The sequence below is a fragment of the Thrips palmi genome, unplaced genomic scaffold, assembly GCF_012932325.1.
Source record: "Thrips palmi isolate BJ-2018 unplaced genomic scaffold, TpBJ-2018v1 HiC_scaffold_2, whole genome shotgun sequence".
NCBI lineage: Eukaryota > Metazoa > Arthropoda > Insecta > Thysanoptera > Thripidae > Thrips > Thrips palmi.
The window spans coordinates 7,864,653-7,883,491 of record NW_023144629.1 but is presented as its reverse complement, the minus strand read 5'-3'; the positions used below and the strand labels follow the sequence as shown (position 1 = coordinate 7,883,491).

General features: G+C 58.6%; 1 protein-coding gene across 1 annotated transcript; it reads right to left on the bottom strand.

Moving 5' to 3' along the window:
• Positions 1-524: 524 nt before the first annotated feature.
• On the bottom strand, positions 525-14,520 carry LOC117647468 (protein neuralized). The gene is made up of 7 exons (XM_034389218.1): positions 13,903-14,520; positions 5,160-5,329; positions 4,379-4,813; positions 3,995-4,231; positions 3,361-3,876; positions 3,076-3,234; positions 525-3,000 (listed from the first exon to the last, which is right to left on the bottom strand). The coding sequence occupies exons 1-7, from the start codon at positions 14,342-14,344 to the stop codon at positions 2,776-2,778; spliced, it is 2,184 nt and encodes a 727-aa protein (XP_034245109.1). The 5' UTR covers positions 14,345-14,520; the 3' UTR covers positions 525-2,775.
• Positions 14,521-18,839: the final 4,319 nt, after the last annotated feature.

Here is an 18,839-nt window from a genome sequence, read left to right as displayed (position 1 = left end):
TTTATGGAGACTGCCCAGATCTGTGTCAGTTCTATGTAGACTCAAGGAAGATGATTTGAATGGCTGCAATATTGATTAAATCACATACTTTTGATGTTTTATTATTATTACTATGTTGCGGCTGAGAGCTCCCCTGTTTTTATATAATGGCTGTGTTAATTCTTATACATATAAGGTCCTAAAAGTACTGTAACATTCTTGTAGTAATCTGGTCTGTGTCTGAAAAGGCAGTTACCGTTTGCCTGTGAAGCATGAGTCCTTATGGTGATTAGCAAGAAGGACTGATGACAGTTGTTTTTTAAAGTAATGTAAGAATGAAAAAAAGTAATTATTGACAATGTTGCTAATAGCTATTATGCTTCATGCTGTGTTTCCAACTAGTCCTGGAATTGTTGTAACTTTTCGATCACTTAAAATGTGTTTACTACCTACAATCAATTTTCATATACTACTATTTTTCTTTTAAGTTCAAGTTAAGTAGTTTACAGAATGTGTTAATATTTTGTTTTGACAATGTGTACATCTCACTCCTCACATTGTTCCTACTGTATTATTTTTTTGAAACATTTTTAATTTTTCTACAGCATTTAAAACAGTTTGACCAATAACTGGAAATAACAATGTTTTAAAAACGTGCAGTGCAACACCTCTCACCCTCACTGTCTTGCTGCACTTGAGTAGGATGTTTGCAGGACTGTCCTACTTGCATGGTGGCTCATTTAACCTTTATTAGACCTATTCAGAATGACATATCACAAAATGGCTTGTCACTTGTTATCTCAAAGCATACCTGCTCTTTACTGCGTATAGTTAACTTATGTCTGGGCAAGAAAAATATTGTTGGCTTTTTGCAGATGTTTAACAATAAGATAAAAAAGGAGCAACGTAAATCATGAATCTGAAAGGGTTTAAAATAGTTGTGTAGTAAACTAGCTCTTATAGTTAATTTTCCAAAGCTTCAAGTTTCCTTCTTGATTTTATTTATTTCATTGTATATTGTGTCATGAGAGTAGGGCCCAACTCTTATGATTGTGTTAATTTTGAAGAGAGTAATATATTATACATTATTTTGTTGTTATTGGGATGTCATCAGAGTGGAGCAAATAAAGCAAATAAGGTATTTTTTAAACAAAGAAGTACTCATTTTTCCTGTCCCAGCCAGTCACCTCTTTAAGGATGGAACTAGAACCTCTCTGGAGTGTGTTTCAGCATGATTTCAGCACAGCACTGTCATAGGAAAGGGGTAAATAAGAGCAGCAGATTTAATCTTTGAGACTTGTATTAAGCAATCAAATCATGAAAGTATTTGGATGATAATTATATGTAGATCTATTCCATACAAAATGCTGTAGGATGGGACTGAGTGTTAACATTCAAATTAACACTAGAAAATGTGATTTCAATAACAAAGAGGAGCATGAATAAAATATAATAATTACAGATGAAAAATTATTTCAATCAAAATACTAAAGGGTTTAGAAAGACACTCAAAATTGAATTGATACTACTAGATTGCAACATGACAGATTTCTTTTCCCATAACAATAATAATATTTAGTTAGATATCTTATGTACATAAAGTTGTTCAAAACAACACCAGAAAGGAGATGGATATGGATATCAGTTTGACTAGACATTCAAGTATGGACAGAAGTCTACACACACATACACACACTCTTTTTCAGAAACTGGAATGTAACTGCGCTCATGTCTAATTCAATGGAATTCAAAATGTGGGACGGTTAAAAGAGATTTTTCAGCACAAAATATTTAGTTCTTCAAAAGTGAGAGGTACACTACTTAAAAATCAGTTTGTCTTGATGTCGACAATTTTCACTATGATTATCATTACATATCGTCATTCTGTCCTCATTTAAAAGAACTTTAAACAGCAGTCAAAGAGGATAAGCCTCTATAGTGCAAAAAGGTTAGAAATAATAAACAATTTATCTCAAAACTTTAACAATTGAAGATATCAACAGAACCACAACAGGAGCCACATTACCGCAACAGAAAATCTCCCTCCAAAAAACTTATCTTAAGAATTAGAGCAACTGAATAATATCACTGAAAATGTCACTTTAAAAGAAACTAAGAACATCAACACATTGTAGAAAAATAATAAGCACACTACAGGCATGCTTCCAATTGCAAGCATATTTTTCAGTCACAAGAAGAGAGAATGACATTGGCATTTGCATTCAACGAACAACAGGCACACAAACATTTGGCACATACTAGTCGCCGAGCAAGTACATGCACTTCCCATCACAATAACAATTAACTGAAGTGGTAACATGAAAGGTGAAACAAAGACTGATGTGCAAAACAAATCCATCCACACAATCGCAACTTATTCTTAGAAGATTTAAAAAAAGAGAAAAGAAACATATCGTTCCTTTTCACAGTCTAGGCAGAGGCCTCAAGTTATAACAACAATGACCTTCCCTGTCATCCACCTTCCATCAACAAATAACATCTCACACTTACAGTGCGTCCCGCACACACACACACACACACACGCGCGCGCATTCACTCACACATTCACACGTCTTTGGTTTCTGCCAGCATTTGGGTAAAGACAGGTTTACGACTGCACACATTGTCAATGACTTAGTTACACTATGAATCGCTCACAGCACATTGGCTGAGCAAAACCAAAAAAAAAAAGAAAAGGAAAGGCAAGCAGAGCCCACCTGCGAACCATCACAATAAAAACCGTAGACAACAATCAACGACATCACGAATGACTCGACTGTCCTGTCCAGGACGACTTCAGGACTTGTAGGTACGGATCACGTCCCTGATGACCGCGCGGCACATGGGGCAGTGGCCGCCGCCCTTGCCGCGCCACTGCTGCACGGCGCACTCGAAGCACATGCACATGTGGCCGCACGTGTACAGCACCGAGTCGATGGCGCGCTCGTAGCAGATGGAGCACTCGCTGCCGGACATGGTGTTGGACACGGCGTGCTGGCCCACCCACTGCTGCACGGAGGGCTGCAAGCACAAGGCAATGTTAGAACCGGCGTCTCGGCGAGCTGCTGCATTCGAGTCACACCACAAGACACTCACCTCCGCGAAGCCGTTCTCGGCGAAGGACGTGGCCGGGCCCGCGTCCGCGAGGCCGCTGGCGGACTGGGGCGTGGGCGCCGGCCCCGGCAGGTAGGTGTGGGGGTTGGGCGGCAGGTTGACGACCAGCATGGTGCCGCCGTTGGCCGCCAGCTGCAGCACCTCGGCCGTGGCGCCGGTCGGGGCGTGCGCCACCGCGTGCGCGGGGCTGGCGTGCGGCGTCACCACCGTCACGGTGGGCACGGACGTGCTGGACGGCGCGGGCGACGGCGCGGGCGCGGGGGCCGTGGAGGCGGGCAGGCCGTGGGGCGGCACGGGCGGCCGTGACACCTGGCTGGGGGTCGCGCTGGGCGTGCAGCACGCCAGCCGCCCGTTGTTGTGGTTGTTGGCAGTGTGCGGGTCCACGCTGGACTGGTTGGCCAGCGCCAGGCGCTGTGCCGCCGTGGACGACGGCGTCGACGTGAGGGACGGGTCCATGAGGGAGCCGAGCAGGCGCACGCGCTGCGTCGACCCGTACACGTCCAGGAAGGCCCACAGCTGCAGCGTGTGGTCCACGTGCATGAAGACGACGGGCGTGCTGCCGTTGCGGGAGATGGTCACCTCGCCCGTGTGCGTCACGGAGAAGGTGAGCTCGTCGCCCCGCTGCGGCGCCGAGGCCACGTCCTTGCTCACCACCCAGTACTCGGAGCGGTCCAGCAGGAAGTCGGCGTCCTCGGGCAGGTCCGAGGGGCTCAGGGTGGCGGGGTCGCACGACGTCAGCCCGAAGGCCAGCGCGCCCACGTAGGCCGGCTCAGTGTTGAGGACCTGGAACAGCAACGGCAATGTCACGCACCGGCCCAACGCGTAAACCGCAAATAAATGAAACCTTTGGCAACATCGCGCAGAGTCGACGGGAGGAAAAATGGCGGTGCTCGGGGCTTACCTGCACGACGATGCGCTCGCCCAGCACGACGGGCCGCTGCGTGAACACGTAGCCGTGGCAGAACTCGGTGTCGGGCCTGGTGGCCAGCGTGCGGTCCGCGTTGAGCACCACGTTCCTGCCGCGCGTGCGGTGGAAGGCCATGAAGCTGAACACGGCGCCCGACGGCTGGAACCTGGGCGACGGCAGCATGTCGTGGTCGTGGTGGCCGCCGCTGCCGCCGCGGTGCTGGTGATGGCCGTGCCGGTGGTGGGCGTGGTGCGGGCGCGCCGCGGGGGCGGCGGCGGGCGCGGCGGCGGGCTGGTTGTGGGCGCGGGCCGCAGCCCTTTGCTGCTCGCCCTGCTGCGGCGGCGCGGGCAGCGGCTGCTGCAGCCTCATGGCGGCCACGGCGTCGGCCAGCCTCTCCGGCGACCCGCTCGAGTCCCACTCGCCACTGCTGCCCGTCAGGCTGCGCCGGGAGTTGTTGAGCTGGGCGCGGGGGTCGACCAGCTCGATGGCGGTCGAGTTGCCGTACACGTCCACGACGGCCCACAGCGGGCCGCGCGTCTCCACGTCGCCGAAGAAGAAGCCCTTGTCCTCGCCGTTGACGCCGAAGTGCACGTCGCCGGTGGCGGTCACGTAGAAGTAGAGCACGGCGCCCTGGACGGCGAAGCGCTCCGACAGCGCCTTGGCCCAGCTGCCCGGCTTGTTGGTGAGGTCGGGGCACGCGTAGCGGGGCAGCCCCGACGACGAGGCCGCCAGCGACACGGGGTCGTACGACGTGAAGCCCATGCGGATCACCCCGCTCCAGCTATCGGAGATCTCCAGGAAGCGGATGTACACCTGCGGGCCGGGCAAGAGGGTCGCGTCAGCACACCGCAGGAACAAGACATTTCAAGGCTCGCCATCCCACAGTGGGCCAGAGGACCGGCGAAGGCGGCCAAAATTCCAGACGCGTTTTGAGTTCCAGAGTCGCTAAACAGGACTCGAACCGAACGAGTGACCCCAGCAATGGATTCCTCGTTCGGAGAGCAATCCATTGGTGGGGTCACACGTTCGGTTCGAGTCCTGTTTAGCGACTCTGGAGCTCAAAACGCATCCGGGATTTTGACCGCCTCCACCGGTCTTCTGGCGCACTGTGCATCCGCATCTCGTCTCGGCGGTGTCGGCCTGGACTCTGGGCGCTCACCTTCTCGCCGACGAGCACGGGCCGGTTGCTGAACGTGACGGCCTTGCAGAAGGACTCGGTGCGGCGGGCGACGCGCCGGTCGAAGCAGAGCTCGATGTTCTCGCCGTGGATCTGGTGGAAGGCCAGCGGGGGCATGTTGTTGGTGGCGGTGCCGCTCGACGACCGGGTTGCTGCAACACACAGAGGAAAGGGGCGAACGTTAGTCGGCGGCGTCTGTAGACGGGAAGCTGCGGACCTGACCTCCGCGTCCGGGGGGAGGGGGAGGGGGACAGGGCACACAGTGCGATGTAGCCTCGCAACGTGTAGCGGAATGGAGCGATCGAGTGGAAAAACACATCTTAGGGGCGGAGAAGAGAGGGGCGGGGAAAGGGGCACAGCCCTGCCGCGGCAAGGGCAGCGCGCTACGCGGTTGGAACGGGGGGCGGCGGGGGCGGCGGCAGCCACCCCCCACGATCGTAGGCTGCTGAAGGGGCGGCACGGGGCGGAGCGAGGGCGGGGGTGGCGCCACACAGCCAGCCCAACTCGCCAGCGCCGCCAGCCAGGCAGCAGGCTGATTCCGAGCAGAGCTTCCGTCCGTCGCTGTGTCCCTCTCGCACTCGCGGCGCATCCCCAAGGTACCCCAAGGGAGAGACAGAGCGGCGAAGCCCTGTTCGGATCGGATCGGAATCAGACCGCAGGCAGCCAACCCTCTCGGAGTCTCGGAGCGCGAAGGGGCAGGGAAACCAGGCCGCCAGGCCGGCACCAGCTCGAGGGCCTGCTCGGCCACGACGGCGCGCACTGTGCACGGCAAGGTGCGCTCCGCAGCGCTCCGCACGCTCGGCCGCACACACAACGCCGCCGTCAGCACCGCCTCTACTTCCGGCGGAAGCCGTCCCCGCTCACTCGCGCAGCTCGCGCACGCACCACACCGAGCACGGCGTCAACCCTCCGTCTCTCTCCCTCTCCCTCCGACACGGCGCACGCGTCGCGCCTCACGTGTCGCACACGTGCGTCCATTCACAACGCGCTTTGCAGCCTCGCACTCGACACACTTGGCCTGGCCCGGCCCGGCCCGGCCCAGAGCGTGGCGCGGCGCGGCGACCAATTCACGGCCAATGACAGTAAGGCGCCACCAGTTGCCGTGGCAGTGGCGTGGCGGTGCCCTGGCGGCCATCCTTGACCCCGACGCCCTGGAGGCCTGGAGGCCCCGCCCGAAGCCCTCTCCAATTAAACGCATTTACTTTTACCATTGTTCAATTAGGGAACGCCTCGCGCTGTTGCCGCTCGGCTTCATTTTCTCCTCCCGATTCCCACTGCTGGCAATCGCTGCCTTGATGTTGTTGTTGTTGTTGTTACCGCACCGCCGCGGCGGTCTCTAGGCGGGCTGGACCACTGCGTGGTGCTGCGTCCCTACATCCTAGATTCCAGCCAGTATGCCGCTCCGTCGTCCTGCATCTGTATGCCATACCACGCCGTGCATGGCCTGTCTTCTTGACGCGGGCGTGGCGGGGCGTGGCGTGGCGGTGGCGTGGCGGGCGGGGGTGGCGGGGGGGGGAGTCGAGAGGTGACTCACTAACTGGTCTGGCCTGGAGCAGGCTCGGGGCGCTCGCTCGCGGGGCCCCCGCGGGGCACGGCGCGGCGGGGCCGACCACGGCCGGCGGCCGCGCTCGGAGTTGTACTACCGCGAGCAGGGCACGGCACGGCAGGGCACGGCACGGCGTCGTACGGCTGCAGCATCCCGGCGTGCCGTGCCGTGCCGCCGTGCCCCGGGCAGGGCATGCAGGGCACTTTCGACACCGTGACATTTGCACGGCGTGGCGGGCGTGGCGGGGGGCTCGCGTTGCTCCGCTAGGCTCCGCCGTTCCCAGGCCAGGCGAATCGCTCTGTCCCTCTCGCACCGCCACGGCGCTACGGCCCGCCCCACGAGTGCGAGAGAGACAGAGCAGCGCGACGAAAGCGCCGTTCGGCACCAGCCCGCAGTCCGCCAGTGCAGCAGTCCGCGGCGGCATAGGGGAATAATGAATAATGGACCGTCCGGGCCAAAGAGCGAAGCGAGACGAGTGTAGAGCGAGACAACACGGTGCCCTAAATAACTCGCACGCATGTCGCCGGGCACGTCACGTCTGTGTCACGTCGCCGTCCTGGCAGTGTCCTGGCCTGGCAGTCCGTCAGTCAGTCACGTCGTCGCGCTGCATCCACCGCGCTGCTGCACTGCATGGGCATGGCGACGACGACGATGCGCGGACACGCTTTGATGCCGCGAGGCAGCGAGGCGCACTGTGAAGCACGGAGTACAGTCAGCCGCGCAAGCAGCGCCCGCGGCGACACTCCACTGTAGAGGACAGCCAGTGGCAAGAGGCAGGGAACGACCCAGTCGCCACAAAGGAGGCCCTTTGCGTGACGGGCGTCAAAAGGCCGTTAAAAGTGACTCGGGGTATCGTCACCGCCATGCGCATAATAGCCCTCGTGCGCGACTGTACACTGTACGCCGCTCTCATAAGCGCGCACGACAGCGAACAGTGGAACGCTCTCCGTCACGAAGGACACACTCACACACACGCAGTCCTTTCCAGTGTACGTACTACTAGGCGCGATGCTCCACGCAGTGTCACATCCCAGGCACGACAACGACGCCGTCGTCGCCGCGACGTCGCGGGCAACTCCCGTTCGAAAAGGGGGGGGGGAGGGGGCACGGCGACGACGCGCCGACGACGGCGGTTCTCACGGGGGCCGCGAGTGGCGGGGGGAAAGGCGGAGGGGACATGAACGTCGTTCCTGTCCCTCGCAGTGTGGTCACCAACCATCCACTGTGTGTGTGTGTGTGTGCGCGCGTGTCTTGTGTGCAGAAGTGTGAGTGCAAGTAGAGTGGTGTGTGTGTGTGTGTGTGTGTGTGTGTTAGCGGCCGCGATCTGCAAAACTGAAAATGACGCACGGCCGACAAGCAGACAGCGCCGCGCCTTCAGGGACGCCCTCTCCGTGTCGAGTCCATGTCCACCATCCAGCCGCCAACAGGTCCCCCGCCCCGCCCCGCCCCGCCCCGCCCCGCCCCGCCACCCAAACCCGATACTACTCCACCACCGCCCCGGCCGTCCATCCCGCTCCGCCGTCGTCGCCGTCCTCGAGGGGTGGTGGACGTCGGAGTGGCGGTGGCGCGCGCCGGGCCCCGCCGAGACCGGCACAACTGTCGTTCGGGGAGCGCCTGAGGGACGCAGGGACCGCCCGTCGGAGCGCAGAGGGGCAGGGGCGGCGCCAGGGGGGACCACCCACCCCGCGGGACGCAGATTTCTCTAGACAGACAGACGGACAAGCAGGCAGACAGACAGGCAGACGATGCCAACGCAGCGCGCCGATAACCTCGCGCGAGTGCACCGCGATGCAGCGAGCCCGCACCGCAAGCAGGCGAAGCAGGGGGTTGGTTGCTAGGGGTGAGCCGCACGCATTCCCTAGCAACCGGCAGCCAGGGCCGCTTTGTGTGGCGAGAGGCAACCCCTAGCCTCGCTGCCTTGCCTCGCTGCCTTGCCTCGCTGCCTTGCCTCGCTGCCTTGCCTCGCTGCCTTGCCTCGCTGCCTTGCCTCGCTGCCTTGCCTCGCTGCCTTGCCTCGCTGCCTTGCCTCGCTGCCTTGCCTCGCTGCCTTGCCGCTGCCCTGCTCGCTGCCCTTTCCTCGCTGCCTTGCCTCGCTGCCTTGCCTCGCTGCCTTGCCTCGCTGCCTTGCCTCGCTGCCTTGCCTCGCTGCCTTGCCTCGCTGCCGTGCCTCGCACATGGCGCGGCTCGCGGTGCGGCGCGGCTCGGCGAGCAGCTGATGGCCAGGTAGACCCTCATGCACGGCCCAGCAGCTGTTGCTGAACTGATCCCGCTCCCCCTCTTCCTGAGAGGAGGAAAAGAAAAGGGGGGGGGGCAGCTGCCGTGTCTTTTCGTCCAGGAGCGAAGCAAAGGGAGGCAAAGGGGTGCACCCTCTTCACCTGCTCGCCGCCGCGCCACGCCGCGCCGCGCCGCGCCACCGGGTCGATGCTTGGTCCATCGCGTCGCCGTCCGGCAGCCTGGCCGTGCCTGGCGGGGTGGCGGGGCTGGCGGGGCTGGCGGGGCTGGCGGGGCTGGCGGGGCTGGCGGGGCTGGCGGGGCTGGCGGTGGGGGGCTGGCGGGGCTGGCGGGGCTGGCGGGGCTGGCGGGGCTGGCGGGGCTGGCGGGGCTGGCGGGGCTGGCGGGGCTGGCGGGGCTGGCGGGGCTGGCGGGGCTGGCGGGGCTGGCGGGGCTGGCGGGGCTGGCGGCCGCCGCGGAAAACGCGCGCGTCGTGTCGCCGCGTCGCCCCGTCCGAGGCCCCGTCCCGTCCCCCGGGGTGCCAAGTTCCAAGTCCCTCGGCGTGGAGCCCCGGGGCTGCGACAAGTCCGACAAGTCGCACACCTGCCTAGTGGCGGTGTCGCCTTCATTTCATGGAAACGAGGCGCGGCCATAGAGATAGTAAGCGCGGCCCGAAAAACAACAACACGCCCTCATGGGCACAACTACACGCGCGGGGGTCGGCGACCCACAGACCGCGACACTTAGCACTTAGCGCCACCACTGCGGGCGGCTAAGCGTGCTCTAACACCGCGCCAAGCCGGTCGAGGCGCCGATGCACGGTGGGCCAGAAGACCGGTGGATGCGGCCACAGTTCCAGACGCGTTTTGAGCTCCATCATCATCATCATCATCAGCGCTGTTAGGCCTCTCACAGACCTTTGGGGTAGCTGAAAAGGACTCGAACCGAACGTGTGACCCCACCAATGGATTCCTCGTTCGGAGAGCAATCCATTGGTGGGGTCTCACCTTCGATCCGAGTCCCATTCAGCGACTCTGGAGCTCAAAACGCGTCCGGGATTTTGGCCGCCTCCGCCGGTCTTCTGGCCCACTGTGCGATGCCATGCCGAGGTCTTTTGTTTCCAGTGCAGCAGGCGGCGCAGGCGGGCCGCGGCTCGGCTTCGCCCTTCGGCTCGGCCCCACACGCAGCCAACCTGGTCACCATCTGGGCCTCGTCCACACAATGCACCGCCTGCACCGCCTGCACCGCCACTAGACAACCAAGGAGCAAAATCAACTAAGACGGACCACTTCTTCCGGTGACCCTCTCCGATTTGCCTGATTTTTTGTAGGCTTAATAACTCACTAAAGGAGAGTCTAAAGCCAAAATATTAGGTCCCGCGAAAATTTATTACCCGAGATATGGCCAACTTTAGTTTAACTTTTGGAGAAAAAACACAAATTTGGGTATTTTGGACTAATTTTACACTTTTCATAGTAGAGGGCTAAAATTTGGTCACTTTATGTAAAATTGGCCAAGGAACAAGAATATGACCTCAGATTTGACCTCCGACGAATAACTGAAGAGTAAACCCCCCAAAACACCCTAAAAACATATAAAAAAACAGTTTTTTCTTGGGGTTTCTGGGAAAAATATGTGGACAAAAATTTCTGATGATCTTATCTTGTAGAAAATGACGCGATGAATCGAATGAGACCACGCGCAGATTTTTATGTCAAACCGTTTAGGAGATATAGCGGCTCAAAATATGAAAATTTTGCCATTCATTTGTTAAAAAATGCAGGTTTTGAGCATTGTTTGACGTTTTTGCCTCTTTGGTGCGTGTAGACGTTCTTATCTTGTGGAAAAAGACGCGCTGAATCGAATGCGACCACGCATAGAGTTGTATCTCAAACCGTTTAGGAGATATTGTGGTTTAAAATATGGGCTCGGAAGAGCTCCTGCAAACACCCGACAAGGCAGAGCCGCCAAACACGCCTGTTGGGCGGGCGGACTACAGTGCCCATACTTTGAATCGCTATATCTCCTAAACGGTTTGAGATACAGGTCTGTGCGTGGTTTCATTCGATTCAGCGCGTCATTTTCCACAAGATAAGAACACCCACACGCACCAAGGAGGCAAAAAACGTCAAACTATGCTCAAAACCTGCATTTTTAAAAAAATAAATGGCAAAATTTTCATACTTTGAACCACTATATCTCCTAAACGGTTTGGCATAAAAATCTGAGCGTGGTCTCATTCGATTCATCGCGTCATTTTCTACAAGATAAGATCATCAGAAATTTTTGTCCACATATTTTTCCCAGAAACCCCAAGAAAAAACTGTTTTTTTATATGTTTTTAGGGTGTTTTGGGGGGTTTACTCTTCAGTTATTCGTCGGAGGTCAAATCTGAGGTCATATTCTTGTTCCTTGGCCAATTTTACATAAAGTGACCAAATTTTAGCCCTCTACTATGAAAAGTGTAAAATTAGTCCAAAATACCCAAATTTGTGTTTTTTCTCCAAAAGTTAAACTAAAGTTGGCCATATCTCGGGTAATAAATTTTCGCGGGACCTAATATTTTGGCTTTAGACTCTCCTTTAGTGAGTTATTAAGCCTACAAAAAATCAGGCAAATCGGAGAGGGTCACCGGAAGAAGTGGTCCGTCTTAGTTGATTTTGCTCAAGACAACCCCAACCTGGCCGATTGCTTTATGGCGGCGCACCACCAGAAGACCGTTGCATCGACGCGTTGCCGCCGCCCCCATCTGCAGCGCCTGCTCGCCGCCCCCGCCGCCCCCAGTTGGCGGCCACGTGCTGCGCTGCTGCGCACACATTCCTCGCCGGATTTCTGAGCGCCACGCCGGGGCACTTCTTGGAGTCCGGCAGGCCGCTGGCAGTTTGGCGTGGGAACGGCCGCGGCACCGCAGCGGCACGGCCCCAAGTCCGCGCGCCGAAAAGAAGTCGGCCGCGACTCGACTCGAGGAGGAAACTGCGTGGATGTCGCGTCCGAGCGCGCGGACTCACCATAAAACAATTCAATTATAAAATAAGTTTCGGCAGGGAAAGCGCGGCCGACTCAGCAGCAACGCCATCGCCGTGCTCCGCCTTCTGTTGGTCAGGTCGGAAAAATCCGTTGCACTTTTTAATGTTATTCCCCGTCTCGCTGGCCCCTGCTCCCCCTCCCGCCGCCAGGACGGCCAGGTCGTCAGCGCCGGCCCGGCTGCAGTCCGCTGCACTACAAGTTGATGTGCTTCACGGACACACCGGGTCACGGCGTGGCCTGGCGTGGCTGCGAGGGGGCGGGGGTCCGGGGCGGGGGGTTGCGCGCCCGGCGTGGCGTGGCGGGGAGGGGCGGGCCGCGCCAGCCACCGGCACAGGAAATGGGGGAAGGAAAGGGTCCCTCCTGGGGAACGGAACGGAAGGAACTAAAGCTAGGGTGGCCAGCCGGCAGACGCCGGGCCGGCGTGCTAGGGTGGCCGTCCGCACCGCGGCTGGCCGTGCCCCGTGGCACGCACACCTTCTTGGGCGTGATCTTCCGAGGCAGCCGCGGGCGCAGCCGCACGGCTCTGGACCAGATTACCAGATGACAGCGTACTTTCGAGGTCTGGCTCGATAAGCAGGGCTCTTACGGTGGGGGCCGCAAGCAGCTCGGCGCAGCACGCGGCTCTACAGCTGATATGGACGATAGTCGGCGCGAGCTCGCTACACTGTAGGGAGGGAAATGCCGGTTTAAAGTCCCTCCGGCGTCCCCTCCGAAGGCAGAGAAACAGAAAAAGCCACGCCAACAAAGGTCGCGGAGCCAAAGCATCCCCTGCAGGCTGAACCGAGCTGAACAGCGCTCTGTCTCTCTCGCACTCATAGGGCACCCCGTAGGAGTGCGAGAGAGACAGAGCGAGGGAATCGAAGCCGCCCCTCCCTTTGTGGGCGCACCTGGATCCAGGATGGGGTCCTGCAGGAGGTGCTGGGGGAGCGCGCGCGGCTCCCAGGACATGCCTGCAGGACGCCATTGTCCTCTTGGCCAAGTTCGCACGGCGAAAGACGCCCGCTGCTCCTCCGTGCGCACCACGGCACCGCAACGCACCGCACGCCAACGAGTGCACGGTCTCGGCCGCGTCTTGGCGGCCGGGCCGGCGTGCACCTCTGCCTGCGCGCCGGGGGCCGTCCCGAAGCCGCCAGCACACCGTAGGGCCGTCCGTCAGAGCGCCGAGACACGACACGGGACAAGGCGTGCGCCGTCGAGAGAACGCGGCGTCCCATCGGCCGACAGAGCAGCGGCCTGGCGACGAGCCGAGCACGGCGACGGACAGAGTCCAGCCGGGCCAGTGGGCCAGGCCCTGGTGCCAGCCAGGGGACGGGACGGCGGGCCGATAGGGCCATGCATGCGGGTACCTAGCCGGCGCCGGCGGCACCCAGCGGGCAGGGTACCGCAACGCACCATGCGCGAGGGTACTCTTTCCTTGGGTTTCTCGCCAGGAAACCGCCAGGGCCGGCACATAATGGAAAACGGCACGGCAAGGCAGGAATGAATGAATGAATGAATGAAAATACGTTGGCGGCCGGGCTACCGTAGGAGGCCGTTCCAGACACTTGCACGTCGGCGAGCCTCCAGCCACCTCCGGCCGTCGGCACCGGAAGCGCGGGGGGAGGGGGGAGGGGGCGGGGGAGGCGGGGGCGTCGCTGTGTAGCACGGGCCACAGGAAGCTCCATTCAGATTCCCGACGCAGCCCGCCCCGCCCCGCCACGCCCCGCCACGCCACGCCACGCCCTGCACGGTAGAGCACGCCCGACAGCACACAACAGCCACTCCAGCGAGCAGACGCGGCGGGCCGGGCTGCACTGCGCGATCAGGATCCTTGGATTAACCAACCAGCCGGGCAAGGGCATGCCAGATGCCCGCTCCTCCAAGACGACTCGACTTGAAACCAGACCACCATCCCCGCACTCACACCCACACACTCACGAGCGCCACCACACTCGTACTGACCTAGCCGCTTCTTGAGCTTCTTGAAGGCCTTCATCTTGCTGCGGAAGGGCGCGAGGAACTCGTCGACGGTGCAGGGGCAGCGGCTAGGGGCGACCACCGGCACCACGGCCAGCTGCTGCTGTTGTTGTTGTTGCTGGACTGCGGGGGCGTCTTCGGGGACCCTGCTGGGCCCCGCGACGCACGACGCGGGCTGGGGCACGGCCTGCACGGCCTGCACGGCCTGCACCACCTGCTTGCACCGCATCTTGTTGGCGCCCTGGAGGTTCTGCTGCAGCTGCTGCTGGTAGTGGCGGCGCGCGTTTCTCGAGCCAGGCACGGGGCCCACGCCGAGCGGTGGCGCCATGGGGTGGCCCTGGTGGCCCTGCTGGCCCTGCGGAGGGGCGGGGGACTGTCTGTTGGCCCCGGACACGGCGTTGAAGAAGGCCATGGCTGCGGCGCCCATAGCAAGCGGTAATCCTTTATGGCTGCTGTTGCATGTCCACGCACTCACACACACACTGACTAGACGGTCGCGACGGGGGTCTTTGGCTTGACGGGGACGCGACGCGCGAGGTCCGGAACGGAACGCGACTGCTCCGGACGCTGGCGGGGGCTCGACTGCTGGAAACTGGAGAGAGAGAAAAAGAGCGCGCCGAGCCGAGCGAGGCGGGGAGCCATCCGCACGGCGCAGCACAGCGCGCGGCCCGCCGTGGCTCGGCCTCGGCTCCGCGTTCGGGCCGCGCTCGGCCGCGCTTCGGCTCCGCTTCGGCTCCGCTTCGGGCTCGACGTCGGCGTCGGGGGAAGGGTGGCCGCGACGCCCGCCACCCCGCGCCCCTCCCCTCCTAGTGTAGTCGATTCGTGCTTCAAAATAGCTGAAGTGAGGAAAAACAAAGGACAAAGGGGAAAACGGCTTTCCACTCATGCATTGGACCTTGGAGAACCCGATTCCGTTGAGTCCCACTCGTCGGGCTGGGCAACTCCCGTAATTGAACAAAAGGGCCTAAATACAAAACTTGCTCTAGCGTGCCCGCAAATTAAGCTAGAAGGCCCGGGGTGGTGTCAAACTGTTCGGGAGGAACAGGGGAACAGCCTGGTATGCGCAGGTTTAAGTTGCGCCGACTGGGGCGGCCAAAAAATTCGAAATTTGTTCAAGAGCAATTTGAACGCTGTTTTCTATCTCGCCATATTTCGGAAATGAGGCAAAAAGTCGGAAATTACCCTTAAACAAACGTTATGTGCCAATTTTTCAGCTCAACGACGGTATTTTTACTTTCTCTATAACTTGAACCAGAGCTGAGAAAATCGAGTTGAAATGAAGCGGTGCGGAGACGCGGGCGGACGGGATTCGCGCTGGCAGGCGACAGCACTACGCGCCGCCACCGGCCGCCACGCTCTCCCCCCACCCTCCACCAGGGGCCACATCTGGAGAGGCCGTCCTTCCCGCTCGCACCGCCTTTGTGTGCGCACGGGTGGGACAGAGCGAGACAATGCCGACGCTTTCGGAGCGGCTGGCGTAAGGGTCCTCGAGCGCGTCTTCTTGCTTCACTTACAAACCAAGATTTCTCAAGGAAGAAATGAGGGAAAAGACCGGGACTTTTCGGGAACTTGTACAGCTCGGCGTGCTCTATCTCCTCGAATTTAGTCCCTCCCGCGAAACCCTGTGCGTCACTTAGAACTCCAGAAGAAGGCCATAAGAACACCCTTTGCGTTAAATGCCATTATTGGAGAAACGAAAATAGGTAAAATGTCCGTAATCCCGGCATAATGACCAGAAAAGCACAATTCTTTCGCCGGTACTCGTCCGATTTATTTTATTCCAATAAAAGTAGCTAAAATCTCACTTTTATCGCTTTCCAGTTGATTTTGCAATTTTGATATTCGAAAAAGCACTATTTTCGTGGTACGGATACGGAAATCGGAAGGTTTGCCTTTTACAAACACTAAGCGCGGGTGTCTCACGAGCCCATACGTGTCTTTGGATCCCTCCTAGCAGCACTGGTGGCCGAGAAAACTAAGTATTTGTATCCAGCGGAGCGCGGAGCAGCGCGCGCCGGCATGGACCGCTAGGCCTGACGCGCTGCGCCGCCGGTCGCAAATACTCAGTTTTCTCGGCCACTAGTGCTGCTAGGAGGGATCCAAAGACACGTATGGGCTCGTGAGACACCCGCGCTTAGTGTTTGTAAAAGGCAAACCTTCCGATTTCCGTATCCGTACCACGAAAATAGTGCTTTTTCGAATATCAAAATTGCAAAATCAACTGGAAAGCGATAAAAGTGAGATTTTAGCTACTTTTATTGGAATAAAATAAATCGGACGAGTACCGGCGAAAGAATTGTGCTTTTCTGGTCATTATGCCGGGATTACGGACATTTTACCTATTTTCGTTTCTCCAATAATGGCATTTAACGCAAAGGGTGTTCTTATGGCCTTCTTCTGGAGTTCTAAGTGACGCACAGGGTTTCGCGGGAGGGACTAAATTCGAGGAGATAGAGCACGCCGAGCTGTACAAGTTCCCGAAAAGTCCCGGTCTTTTCCCTCATTTCTTCCTTGAGAAATCTTGGTTTGTAAGTGAAGCAAGAAGACGCGCTCGAGGACCCTTACGCCAGCCGCTCCGAAAGCGTCGGCATTGTCTCGCTCTGTCCCACCCGTGCGCACACAAAGGCGGTGCGAGCGGGAAGGACGGCCTCTCCAGATGTGGCCCCTGGTGGAGGGTGGGGGGAGAGCGTGGCGGCCGGTGGCGGCGCGTAGTGCTGTCGCCTGCCAGCGCGAATCCCGTCCGCCCGCGTCTCCGCACCGCTTCATTTGAACTCGATTTTCTCAGCTCTGGTTCAAGTTATAGAGAAAGTAAAAATACCGTCGTTGAGCTGAAGAATTGGCACATAACGTTTGTTTAAGGGTAATTTCCGACTTTTTGCCTCATTTCCGAAATATGGCGAGATAGAAAACAGCGTTCAAATTGCTCTTGAACAAATTTCGAATTTTTGGCCGCCCCAGTCGGCGCAACTTAAACCTGCGCATACCAGGCTGTTCCCCTGTTCCTCCCGAACAGTTTGACACCAGCCCGAGCCTTCTAGCTTAATTTGCGGGCACGCTAGAGCAAGTTTTGTATTTGGGCCCTTTTGTTCAATTACGGGAGTTGCCCAGCCGCGATCGAGTGGGACTCAACGGAATCGGGTTCTCCAAGGTCCAATGCATGAGTGGAAAGCCGCTTTCCCTTTGTCCTTTGCTTTTCCTCACTCGATGCACGAATCGACTACTCTATCCGACCCGGCGCAGCGCAGCGCGCACTCCAGCTGTCGACTGCGGCGCGCGGTGCGGGGAAGGGCGGGGCGGGGCGGTTTCGGTTGGGGCGACAGCTGCGTCGCAACCCCTGCCGCCCTCCCCTCCCCCACCCCACTCCCCTCGTCCGCTTAGCACGCGCCGAGCCGAGCCGAGCCGAGAGCCTACCCCAGCAGCCGAGGAAAACAGAGACTTTTCCGTTTTGCAGCAATGAGCGCCAACGCGCCAACATGCAAACCCAGCCGATTTACGACTCTGCGGAAGGGCTATTGATTTCGGGCGCGGACGGGGCACCGCTCCGGCGGAGGGCCTCGCTAGCCTCGCTTGGGAGACTGGAGGGAACGCCATGGTTAATTGGACCAAATTCCAGCAGGCAATTACCGCTTGCGAAGTCCAGCCGCGGATCTACTTTGAGTCCATTTCTCGCCATTTCCTATCACTGGCGCTTTCTATAGAAACCGGAGTGTGTCGTGCGGTAGCAGCAGTCATAGCTGAACTCGCGGGAAAACTCACGCAATGAGTTTTACTTCAACCAGAGGCCAGAGGGAGACCCCTCGTTCCAAGCGGGTCCTTCTCAAACTTGTTATACAACAAGCATCACGTGACGCTGCGTGGCGGTGGCGTGCAGTCTTGCCGTCACTTCGCGCGCCAAACAGTGTTCTCGCACATCCGAAAAGGAGCAATTTTCCCGATCCTCCCAGTCAGTCTATCTCTCTCGCTCCTATGCCCCCTAAGTCTGTCTATCCTTCTCACTCCCACGCCGCCATGCCGCCGGTTCCGGTCCGGGCCTACCTGGCTCCCTCACAGCTGTGCGCCTCGCGGAAGGATGTTTCCGGACAGCGCTCTGTCTCTCTCGCACTCACGGGCCGCGCCGCAGCGGTGCGAGAGAGACAGAGCGCATCTTTGAGTCCGCCTGGCCGGATGCGCCCAATTACGGCGCCTTGCTTCGCCGTGCTTCGCAGTGCACGCGCGTGCCAAGGGGTGCGTGCACACTGTGCACACCCATCACGCGTGCACCCGTCCCGAACAGGGCTCGGTCGCCCCGTCTCTCTTCCACCCCTACGGCGCGGCCCACAAGTGCGAGAGAGACAGAGCGCCGACGGCCCAGCGACGGCGCACGCGTGCCGCATGGAAATCGTCCACTTTTTCGGAACACGCGCCGCGCGCGCCGCGACCATACGGAGCCCGCGTGTCTCGCGGCATCCTCGAATGAACTCTCGGTGGAGGCGGGCAAAATCCTGGACGCGTTTCGAGCCCCAGAGTCGCTAAATGGGACTCGAACCGAACGTGTGACCCCACCAATGGATTGCTCTCCGAACGAGGAATCCATTGGGTGGGGGTCACACGTTCGGTCCGAGTCCTGTTTAGCGACGCTAGAGCTCGAAACGGGTCGAGAGTTTTGGCCGCCTCCGCCGGTCTTCTGGCCCACTGTGTGGCGGTGCTGGTCGAGGCGGTGTTCACTTACGAGGTCAAGGAGGGGCCCGTTTAATCCGCGCTCTGGCGGCCGGAAGGTCCGGGGATCAGTGACACGGCCACCTCGGCGTGGAGTGGCGAGTGGCGTGACGGAAGGGCGTACGGTTACGCTAAGACGCTCACACACTCTGTGTGTGTGTGTGTGTGTGTGTGTGTGTCTGTGTGTGTGTCTGTGCGTGGCGTCCGGATATAGTCGGGCGTCCCGG